This window comes from Molothrus ater, chromosome 19 (genome assembly GCF_012460135.2).
Source record: "Molothrus ater isolate BHLD 08-10-18 breed brown headed cowbird chromosome 19, BPBGC_Mater_1.1, whole genome shotgun sequence".
Classification (NCBI taxonomy): Eukaryota; Metazoa; Chordata; class Aves; order Passeriformes; family Icteridae; genus Molothrus; species Molothrus ater.
The window spans coordinates 1603614-1615591 of NC_050496.2; the positions used below are offsets into that span (position 1 = coordinate 1603614).

Sequence of the window (11978 nt, forward strand, 5' to 3'; positions counted from 1 at the left end):
CAGAAAGCTGAACTGGGGTAGTGTTTGAGGGTCCTCAGGATGAGGGAAGAGATGAGAATCTTGACTCTATGTTTTAGAAGGCTGATGGTTATGTTATGTTATACTGTATTATATCCTATACTATATTATACTATGTTATACTGTTATATTATATTATACTATACTATATTATATGTTATACTATGTTATATTATACTATACTATATTATATGTTATACTATGTTATATTATACTGTTATAATATGTTATATTATATTTTATATTATATTGTATAATATAATATTGTATTGTATAATATAATTAATATAATATAATCTATGTTCTATGCTATGTTATGTGTTGTGTTATGTTATGTTGTTATATTGTATCATACTATGTTATGTTATATCATATCATATTATGTTATATTATACTATACTACGTTATGCTATACATTATAAATGCTATACTAAAACTATACTAAAGAAAGAGAAAGGAGACATCAGAAGGTTAGAAAAGAATGCATAATAAAATCTCATGGCAGACTCAGAGAGTCCAACACAGCTGGACTGTGATTGGCCATTAATTAAAAACACTTCACATGCTGGATAAACAATTCTCCAAATCACATTCCAGAGGAGTAAAACAATGAGAAGCTGAAGCTTCCCAGCTTCCTAGGAGAAGAAATCCTGGCAAAAAGAATTTTTCATAAAATATATCAGTGACACTGAACCATTGCTTTATTCTTCTGTTATATTCTTACTCTATTTTTAAGAAACCCATAACCCCTTCTAGCCTGCTTGATAGAGCTTTGACCTCATTGGTCAAGAGAGGAAACACCACTGTGGTATTCACATTTTCTGAAAAATCTCTTTGCTCAGGACTTTTCTCCTGGGAAACTGAGAAGCTTCATAAAAAAGGAAAACAATTCTTATCTTATATGTTTCTCTTGTGTTGTGCTCGTCTAGAATGTGTTTAGAGATTGTTTACTCACAAATAATTGTTTCATTGGATTCTGCTGTGAGTTGTTTTCACTCACTGACCAATCAGGGCCAAGCTGTGTTGGGACTCTAGAAAGAGTTAAGAATTTTCATTATCTTTTTAGCATTTTGTAAGTGTCCTTTCTTATTCTTTAATATAATATAGCATCATAAAAAAATTAACCCTCTAAAAACATAAAATCAAATGCATCATTCCTCCCTCCCACAAAAATCTCAACAAATACAATACACCACCACCCTTTGGTAAACAAATCTCCATAACACATTCCACATTTGCCTAGCAACAGGTGCAGCAAGTGGAGATAAGATTTGTTTTAATTCTTTTTCTGAGCTTTCTCACAGCTTCTCACAGCTTTCCCCAGGGAAAATGCCTGGGAAGATTTGTGTTTGCTCTGAGGCCAGAGAGCTGCTGCCAAACTGCTGGGAGGCAGGAGGGGCTCTGCAGGGTGGGATCTGCTCATGGAAAACCATGGAATGGGAAAAGCCACAGATCCCGTGGCTAAAACTGCAAGGGAGGGTGGTTGGGATGGCCCAAGTCATGCCTCAGGGGGTTTAGATTGGATATGAAGAAAAAAGTTCATAGGAAGGGTTGTAAAGCATCAGAAGAGGCTGCCCAGGGCAGGGGTGGAGTCACCATCCCTGGAAGTGTTCAAAACCCTGTGGATGTGGCACCTGGGGACGTGCTTTAGTGGTGATCACAGTTGTGGTGCTGGGTGGATGGTGGGATTTTATCATCCCTAAGGTCTTTTCCAACATTAACAATTCCATGACTGCCAAGGGCTCTGCTGTCCCCGGGTCCCCTCCTCTCCATGAGCTGTGCAAGCCCACTGGAAAGATTCTGGGTTTCTCTCCATCCCAGCTCACACTCTTGAGGAGATTAATGGAGACCCAGAATGGAAAGAAGGGAAGGAGCTGCGGGCAGCTCTGAGGCAGCAGAGATGGCCAGGGCAGGGCCAGCCCCTCCTGAGGGGTCTCCTCCTGGCATTTTTCACCACAGCCTCAGCAGAAATCAATGACCACACACAGAGCTGCCTCCTTCTCTTCCTCCCCAGCAGCAGCTCCAGCCCATCCATCTCCAGGGAGGGAGAGGAGCCTGGAGGAACTTCTGCTTTTCCCACTCCATACAGGAGGGAATGAATCATTCACGCACAAACGTTGCTGTCACTCGCCAGAAAGAACAATTCTTTGGCTGTCTCCTGCATCTGGATGGCTGCTCCTGTTCCACACCCTCATTTCTTCTCTCAGCAAAGTAAATCAGGTATTTGAAGGTATTTGCACAAGCAGGAACACCCCAGCAGCTCCCAGGCAGGGGGGTTTAGTGGGGCTGGGCTCCCCACAGGACTGGGTTTTATGGTGGATGAAGACACAGCTGGCAGGGCTTGTCTCTGTCCCCCAACACTCACCATCTCTTACAACCTTCCCATGGTCCCCTTTGCAGAAAAGAAAGGAATTCCCAAAGAACTGACTCATGAGAGCCAGATGTGGAAAGATGCCAAAATATTTTCACAACCTGCTCGCAGGGATGTCCTCTGGGTAAAGCAGATCTGGTGGTCTCGACCCAGAGGAGAACTGAAGTCCTGTGGGAAGGCAGCTCCTCTGCCAACATTATCCTCCCCATCTCCATAGCTGCCAAGAACCAGCTTATTTAAAAATAATTATAATTCCACCTAATTAACAGATGGATCTGAAAATGGATTAATTTTTTTTCAAGAGCAATCACTGGGAGTTGGAGCAGGCAATTCCATGTTTTTCACACATAACAAAAGGCTTAATCTCTGCTTTAAAAGAAAAAAATCTCAACATTTAGAGCTACTAAGGCACATCCTGCAATAGCAAAACGCTGCCCAATGAGGCCCTCTAATGACAGGGAGCCTTGAATATGCCTGGGATGCTCCTCCACTCCTGCCCCCTTTGCCTTCTGCTCCTGGGCTGTGCCCACCACAAACCCTCACCCACCTCCAGCTGCTGGTGGACTTCCTCAGGCAGCTGCTGCTCATAGGTCCTCAGCAGCTCAATGGTCTCCTTCAGGGGCTCAAACATGGCATCAGTGGCACTGTGACGTTCCTTCACAGCCAGCAGGTGACCCATGACCTCCACCAAGCCCCCGTAGTCACCTCTCTCCACCTTTCTGCTCAGACCTTTCTCGGCAGTTTGGATGAACTCGTCCAGGTCAGCCAAGCTGCAGAGCACAAAGCAGGGGAGGAAGCACAGGGTGGGGGCAGGTCCTCTGGAATTATTATTCTCCCAGCTCCTCTGGAGTTAATATTCCAGCTTCAGAACTGGAATTCCTGCTCAAAGGTCCCTGAATGTTGTACAAGTTCCTCCAAGGAGCAGAAAGACAAGTTGGGACTTCTCAAGTTGGAGACAGAGTGCCTGAACAGAGACAGGGATCTCAGGGGGGCTGTCAGAGCACAGATTTTACTGCCCCAGTTTTTACTGGGAGGGTTGGGGGACACCAGCATGGGGTGCCCAGAGCAGCTGTGGCTGCCCCTGGATCCCTGGCAGTGCCCCAGGCCAGGCTGGACAGAGCTGGGAGCAGCCTGGGACAGTGGAAGGTGTCCCTGCCATGGCAGGGGTGGCACTGGGTGGGCTCTAAGATCCCTTCCAGCCCAAACCACTCTGGGATCCTGTGATGGTTTTCACCCCACCTCTTCCACTACAGGAATCCAAGCTCCCCAGGTGAACCTGACACGTTTCAAAGCTGTAACCAACAGGGATTGTCCTTCATGCACTCCCTCTCTTCACAGGGCAGCTCCCTCCTGCAGGTGATGCAAATTCACAGCAGTTTAGAAAAGCAACTGTACATTTGTGGGAGGAAAAAAAAATCCCTCCAGGTCTTTAATTAAGATCCCTGTCTCTCAAAGCTCTTGAGCCATAAACCATCACAGACAGGAGAGTTTGGGGCACGTTTCCTCACCTGCTTATCCTGTTCTTAACCTCACCAGCAACTGGGCACTTCAGCAGAGGAGCACTGGGCTCCTGGCTCTCAAAACACTTCTAAGTGCCTGCTTAAATGGATGCTGCTGGGACTAAAAGTATCCTTAAATACTTCACCTAATAAAGACTAAACTGCTGACTCAGGGACTCTCAATAACAGCTCCTAAATGCTCATTCTCTGCCACACTAAACCTCTGTGCAAAGAAATTATCAGACAGATTTATGGTGCTGAAAAGCACACCAGAGATCACATCACCACCCCACGCAGCAGCCTCCTCTCAGATGCCTGGGAGCACTCCCCTGGGAGCACCCACAACCTAGGACAACCTTCAGTTGTGACCAATAAATCACCCAGGGCACGGTGCTGCACAGATCAGAGCAGCTCTTCAGAGCAAGGAACACGTGGTAATGCAAAAGTTGGAGCCCAAACTGCCCCATGACACCTCCTCATGACTGCTCATGCCAGGCCACCTGAATCATGGGCTGTTAGAAACCTCACACCATTAATGCAGATTCACTGATGGCCACCATCAAATCCAGTCAAGCAAGGCCAGAGCCCTGGCAGAGATGGGATTATTTGGCTCAGGAGGAGCAAAACACACACCTTGGGCAAACACACACTGTCCAACACCCTACATCAGGTCCCAGGGATGTCAGGGCACCAAGGATTGCCACTGCTCCCAGCTCACACACAAGCAGAGACCAGGGCATGGAAGACTCAGCACTGGGATGGACCTGCTGTGCAGCACGGGCCTTTCTCTTGCTCCTGTATTAGCTCTGGAGGTCATCACAGCTCTGAGGCTGCCAGAGCTCCAGGAGCATGTGGACAATGCTCCCAGGGATGCCCAGGGTGGGATTGTTTGGGTGCTTGTGCAGGGCCAGGAGCTGCACTGGGTGGTCCTTGTGGATCCCTTCCAACCCAGGGGAAAGGAGAAAGAGAAGAAGAAGGGAAAGGTATTCCATGATTCTCTATCCTTTGGCCATGAGTGGGAAATGACACAGCCCAGCCCAGACAAGAGAAATTCCACGATCAGAGGCAGAACCAACCCTCACCTGTGCGTGACATGGTCCAGGAGGTGCTGCTTGAACACCAAGCTCCACCTTTTAATCTCATTGAGCAAGGCTGCCTTGAAGGGCCGCACATCCAGCCTCAGCCAGCCCTGGAAGGTGCAGAGGGGCTGCATTCGAGCCACCTCCTCGTAGAGCTGCTCATAGGAGCCCAGCTGCTCTCTGAACTGCTGCAGCGTGGCTGGTGCCTCGGGGATGCCGTGGGCATCGATGTCTATGGGCATGGGCACGCGCAGGTGGTGGCCCAGCTCCCTGCTGTCCTGGGCCAGGAGGTGGTGGCCCAGCTCCCTGCTGTCCTGGGCCAGGAGGTGGTGGCCCAGCTCCCTGCTGTCCTGGGCCAGGAGGTGGTGGCCCAGCTCCCTGCTGTCCTGGGCCAGGAGGTGACAGAAGCGCCGCTCCAGCCCCGCGCGGTGCTCGCGGCACGCGGTGGCCGCTGCCTGAGCCCGGGCCAGCAGCTCCTGGCGGCACGAGCACAGCGAGGGCATGGCCTCCAGGGCAGCCTGGTGGGCACAGGGAGAAGGGGAGAGGGGGAATGGAGGAGAAGGGAGAGTGGGAGAGAGGAGGAAGGAGAGGGAAGGAGAGAGGGAAAGGGAAGGAGAGAGGGAAAGGGGAAGGAGAGAGGAAAGGGAAGGAGAGAGGGAAAGGGAAAGGAGAGAGGGAAAGGGAAAGGAGAGAGGAAAGGGAAAGGAGAGAGGAAAAGGGAAAGGAGAGAGGAAAGGGAAAGGAGAGAGGGAAAGGGAAAGGAGAGAGGAAAAGGGAAAGGAGAGAGGAGGAAGGGGAAGGAGAGAGGAGGAAGGGGAAGGAGAGAGGGAAAGGGGAAGGAGAGAGGGAAAGGGGAAGGAGAAGAGGGAAAGGGGAAGGAGAAGAGGGAAAGGGGAAGGAGAAAAGAAGGGAAAGGAGAGTGAAGGCAGGAAAGGAGAGAAGAAGGGAAAGGAGAGTGAAGGTGGGAAAGGAGAGAAGAAGAAGAAGGAAAGGAGAAAAGAAGAAGAAGGAAAGGAGAAAAGAAGAAGAGGGAAAGGAGAAAAGAAGAGAGGGAAAGGAGAGAGAAGGAGAAAAGAAGGGAAAGGAGAAAGAGAAGAAGGAAAGGAGAAAGAAGAAAATGGGAGAAGAGAGAGGGGAAAGAGGAGAGAAGGAGAGAGAGAAGGGAAGAGAGAAGAGGGGAGAAGGCAGAGAAGAGAAAGGAGAGAGTGGAGAGGGACGGGAGAGGAGAGCACAGTGAGGTGGGAGCACGTGGCACCTCCTCACTTCCCCCAGCCCAGGGGAGCCCCGGAGCACAGACCTGGTAGTGGCAGAAGCCACGGTGTGCAGCCAGCCGGGGCACCAGCGAGGAGATGTGGAAGATGCCCTGGAGAAGACTTTCCACCATGTCACAGAAGCCATCCCTGGTGCCAGGGTCCAAGGGAGGGCGAAACACCAAATCTGGGATCACCAAATCCAGCTGCACCTCAAAGAGGGGAGCGAGCCCTGCCTTGGGATCTGGTAGGGAAGAACAGAGATGTCAGGGTCTTTTTCAAGGAATCTCGAGGCACTGAGGTCCTATTACAAGGTGCCACACGGCCTGCAGGGACAGCAGGAGCACACACACATTCACTGGGGCCTGCACAACCCATGGAGGTGTTGGCAAACCAGCTGTGCTGTGCTAACCACCAAAACCAGCGGGGAACAGGTGAGACACAAGTGATGTAAGGAGCAGAAAACACCCTGAGGAGGAAAGGCTCTTCAGGTAATGCAGAGGGAGTGTGAGAGCTGAACAATGCCAGCATGGAAGTGCTTGCAGAGGAGAAAAACAACAGGAACCAAGTGTCTCTTTAATTTAGTGGTGAAAGGCATGCAAAAAAACCCCAAATAGCAACCAGAAACTGAAGCCAGATGCAAATGTGACAACCTAGGCAAGTTTTTAACAAGATGGTGAAGAACTGCCTGCAATTCTCCAGCTCATTGTGCCTCACATCCAGAAGGGAAGCGTTCCTGGAGATGTGCTTCAGCTGCACACAAGCTGCTCTCAGCAGAGCAAGGAGGGCTGGGCTGGGGACTCCTGAGCCCAGCTCACCTCTGCCCAGGACTAATGCTCAGGAACTGAGGGCTTTGTTTGGTGCCTTTCAGGAGCAGAAGTGGCTCTTGAGCCTCCCCACGGAGCAAGGATGGTGCCACCCGGCTGCTTTGGGCATGGGAGGGTGGGAGGTGACTGATGTCAAGCACAGGTGTGGGAGAAGCCTCAGGTGTCTCTCTCCATTAACCCTTGCAGACAGTGCAGTCACCTCCATCCCTCCCCCTGAGCAGTGACCAGAGCTGGAGTCACCCTCCCTTCCTGGAGGCTCCAGTGCCAGAGGAAAGCCAGGAAAAAGAGAACAGCCACTGCGAATGAGGGGAGCACAGCCAGAGATGTCCCCTTGGAGAGGCCAGGAAAAAGAGAACAAGCACTGAGAATGAGGGGAGCACAGCCAGAGACGTCCCCTTGGAGAGGCCAGGAAAAAGAGAACAGCACTGAGAATGAGGGGAGCACAGCCAGAGATGTCCCCTTGGAGAGGCTGAGCAGCCCCTGCAGCCAGGGGACAGGAGCCAGGTGTCACCTGTGTTCTCCAGGAGGTATTTCAGGGAGCACTCAATGGCAGTGAAGAGTCCACCCAGGACTATCTCATCCACATAATCCAAATACACCTTCCAGGCATCAGAGGCTGGCTCTGCACGTAGGAGGCTCTGGTTTTCCTGGAAGACAAAGATTCCTTCACACACAGCAGGGCTGAGTGTGCCCAAAACTCCTCCTTGCCTGTAATACAGGGCTCACTAAGCGTGGGTAAGGAGGTGCTGATGCTGAAGTTGATGCTTTGTGAAGGCACCACTGCCCCACAGCCAAGGGCAGCACAGCAGTGTCAGCCTCAGGGAGGTAGATCTTCCTACTGGGGCATGGCCACAATTTGCTCCTGTCGAGGGCTCTGTGGTCTCCAGGAACACTTCAAGGTGAAAATGGAGGGCACAAGAGCCTTAGAAGGTCTTCCACATGTTTTCCTCCCTCTTCTTTGAGGCCATGGGACTTGGGGCTGCTTTGCACCCCTGGGGCAGGGAGAACCGGGGGTCTCAAGGCCCATCCTGATGAACCCATCTGGTTCTCTTCAGAGTCCAAGGCCAGACATGACCCTCAGGAGAGGGCTGGCCCATAACCCATCTCCTCCAGGCCAGGGGCTGTCCCTGACATGCACAACACCTGGCTGCAGGCAGGTGAGGGGCAGAGCTTTGGGCTTTCTCCTGGCCTGCAGAGGACTCTGAGCTGTGGCAAAACTGCTGAGAAAGCACCAAGGTTTGGGACAGAGTTTCTCTCCTGTCACTCAGCTTCTCCCTGGGTGCTCAGCATCACCTCCTGCTGCACAGAGGGACAGAGCCTCAAACCACAGGGTCAGCCCCAGCCTCTGTTCCCAGGTGAGCGCCTCAGAGGGGATTTTCCTGGGAGCAGCATCCCAATCCCGATGCACCACTCCCCTCTAGTGGCTCTCCAGCAGCCACGGCTTCAGCCAGCCCCTTCCTGGGCTGGAGCTGCTGCTGGTCCCGGCCGGGGAGCCCCACACCCCATCCAGCTCACCCCACCCCTCCCAGGCAGCACCAATTCACCCCGGGGCAGGTTCTCAGATGGGTTCAGGGAGTTCATTTCAGACAATGCACTCTGGACCTTTTCAGTGCCACAGGGACAACACAGAGCCCCTGAGGAGGCGCCCAGCCCTGCAGGTGCCCCCTCACCTTCAGCAGGGAGTGGATCCTGTGCCCACCCTGGCTGACCAGGCTGCGGCGCCGCTCCAGGCGCTCCTGGCACTCCTCCAGGCTCAGCACCGCCTCCCTCTTGGCGTCCCTCCTCTCCAGCATGGGCGACCCCCACGAGCGCACGATGCTCTGCATCTCCCCAACGTTGTCCTTGGCCTTCTGCACCCTCTGCTCCAGGTCACAGACATCACCCAGCACCCCGGAGATGCGATCCCGGACACCTGGGGAAAACGAGATGGTTGAGCCTCCATTGCCAGAGCTGCTGGGACAAGCTCTGCTGTTCTCTCCTTTAGACCTTTTCCCCGTGGTCTCACGTGTTTCTCACTCGTCCTTAAGGCAAGAGATTCACCACCTGGAGCAGCAGAGCCACCTCTACCTCTCCCCTGTATTTCAGAAAATACCATAACTGTAGTTGTGATATTTTCTGAAAAATCCCTTTGCCAAGATTTTTTTCTCCTGAGAAGCTGAAAAGCCTCAGAAACGAAATGTAAACAATGATTATCTGCTGCTGTAGAATGCAACAGGTGCATCTGTGATTGATCTCATGTGGTTGTTTTTAATTAATAACCAATCACAGTCCAGCTGTCTCAGACTGTCTAGTCAGTCACTAAATTTTATTATCATTCCGATTTCCATTCTTTTTCCATTCCTTGCTAACCTTCTAATGAAATAATTTCTTCTATTCTTGTAATATAGTTTTAATATACTATAATATACTAGGATATAATATAATATACTATAATATAATAAATATAATATAATAAATATAACAAATATAATATAGTATAATATAATATAGTAAATATAATTAATATAATAAATATAATTTATATATATATATAAATATAAAATAATAAAATAATAAATCAGCCTTCTGAAACAAAGTCAAAATTCTTGTCTCTCCTCTCGTCCTCCAGGGAGCAGGAGGAGCCCCAGTGTCACACTGTGGGAAATGGGCTTGTGAAGAATTCTCAAAACCTGACAGAAAGCTCCCACAGCCTTGTACATCTGTGTGAAAACACTGAGATAAGGTGTGCTGGCTTAGGAAGGCCATGGAATAGAGATGACATTGTGGAGAGAGAGATTGAACTGGAAAAAAGTTTTCAACAAGTTTCAAAACGTTGCCTTGCGAAAAGACCAGATATTTTGGAGAGTTAGAACTGTGAAAATGCACTGCAGCATGATGTGGTGCAAAAATATAGGGGATTGGTGTTAAATACAGGTAAAAATACAGGTAAAAATACAGGTGATTGGTGTTAAATATAGGTAAAAATATAGGTTAGAATATAGGTAATTTGTGTTAAATATAGGTAAAAATATAGGTGATTGGTGTTAAATGTAGGTTAAAAAATAGGTAAAAATATAGGTTAGAATATAGGTGATTGGTGTTAAATATAGGTAAAAATACAGGTGGTTGGTGTTAGAAGTAACAGCAGCATTGTGGGGCAAAAGCTAATAGGCTGAAAAACATCTTTAAGGTATGGCAACCAGGAAATGGGTTGGCTTCTGATGGAATGAAGTTGAGTTTTACATCCCTTATGTCTCACTATTCATTGAAACTGATAATGAAATAAAATCTTTTAAAACACCTCTCCGTTGCCTCATCTCTGTAAAAGCTGGGAAAACCAGGATCACACAGAGCCAGCTCACCCTCTGTCCTCCAGGTCAGCGTTTCTTCTGCCTCCCTCAGCTTCAAGTCGATGTCCTGCAGCTGGCCCTGCACCAGAGGATGTTCCACCTCCAGCACGGACCTCAGGACCTTGTTGTAGCTGTTCCCCATCAGCTCCAGGCTGGCCACCAGCTGCCAGAGGGATTCCTTGCAGGAATGGAGCTCAGCTGCTGCTGGGGGGATGGCTCCTGCCCCGCTGCCCCTCAGGTAGCTCACCTCCCTGAGCACGGCCACCAGCTGGGGAGGCAAGGACAGAGCCAGGCTCAGCACGGCCCCTGAAACCCCCTCCAACCTGTTCTGACCATCACAAGGGGCTCTGTTGGTCAGCACAGCCCTGCCAGCCCCTTCTGAGCATCACAGGGGTTCCTGCTGGTCAGCACAGCCCTGCCAGCTTCTGGAACTCCCTGCAACCCCTTCTGAGCATCACAGGGGTTCCTGATGGTCAGCACAGCCCTGCCAGCTCCTGGAACTCCCTGCAACTCCTTCTGAGCATCACAGCAGGTTCTGCTGCTCAGCTCAGCCCTCCCAGCTCCTGGAACTCCCTGCAACCCCTTCTGACCATCACAGGGGTTCCTGATGCTCAGCACAGCCCTGCCAGCTCCTGGAACTCCCTCCAACCCTTCTGAGCATCACAGCAGGTTCTGCTGCTCAGCACAGCCCTGCCAGCTCCTGGCATTCTCTCCAGCCCCTTTTGACCATCACAGGATGTCCCTGCTGGTCAGCACAGCCCTGCCAGCTCCTGGCATTCCCTCCAACCCCTTCTGCTGGTCCTGCTGGTTTATTCCCAAAGCAGCAAGCTGGAAAGGGCCTGGACAGCTCCTGGCCTGTTTCCCATTGATCTCTGGCTCTGTTAAGCACCAATCAGCCTCTAAAAGTCACCATCACCTCTGGTGCTCTCAGTCATCCCCATCTCTGTGCTTCCCCTCTCAGATGGAGGCTGAGCCCCATCACAAGTCCCAGCAATGCTGTTCTGCCAGAGCCATTGGCCATTATCAAAGTGAAAGATAAGATGGCTCCAGTTCTCTTGGTTTGCTGAGATGATTGGTATAAAAAAAATTAATTAAAAAATAGCACCATGGCCTCAAACCCACTGACCCAACTCCTTCTGGTGCCACCTCCTATCAAGGATTTCTGGAGCCACAAAACAAACCTTCCCTGGGTTTTTCACACCCTTTGAAGCTCATGTTTCAGGTACACACAACATGAATGTGTGTCTGTAGATGATGTCCCATCACTCCCCACACCAGTATCAACCACTGTGGCGTGGACACGCTGACAGCAGCCACACCTCTGGCTCTGAGGACTTCTGCCACTGCCTTTAACCAGAACTTGCTCTGCTCAAACTCAGTGCTGGTATTTAGGCAGAGCAGATCTATGGTAGAGCCTTGTTACTCCCATGGGAGGGGCTCCACAGAGCACAGAGAACCCCCCCCCAGGTGTCCCCCACAGCTTGGGGACACGTCCTGGGGGGCAGGAGAGCCCAGGGGCAGCAGCTCTTACCTGGGGATCAAAGTTGACCCTGATCAGTTTGCTCTGCGCCTCTCGCCGGATGAGAGGCTGAGCCAGGTTGTACT

General features: G+C 50.5%; 1 protein-coding gene across 1 annotated transcript in view; it reads right to left on the reverse strand.

Annotated features, from left to right (window-relative positions):
- Window positions 1-11978, reverse strand: part of LOC118693885 (dynein axonemal heavy chain 9-like) — a 142498-nt gene extending 130520 nt beyond the window's left edge. Inside the window, 7 exon segments of the mRNA XM_054516895.1 lie at window positions 2937-3159; window positions 4971-5485; window positions 6265-6461; window positions 7556-7691; window positions 8715-8956; window positions 10386-10641; window positions 11905-11978. Of these exon segments, the coding sequence (XP_054372870.1) occupies window positions 2937-3159; window positions 4971-5485; window positions 6265-6461; window positions 7556-7691; window positions 8715-8956; window positions 10386-10515 (1443 nt within the window). The 5' untranslated portion in view covers window positions 10516-10641; window positions 11905-11978.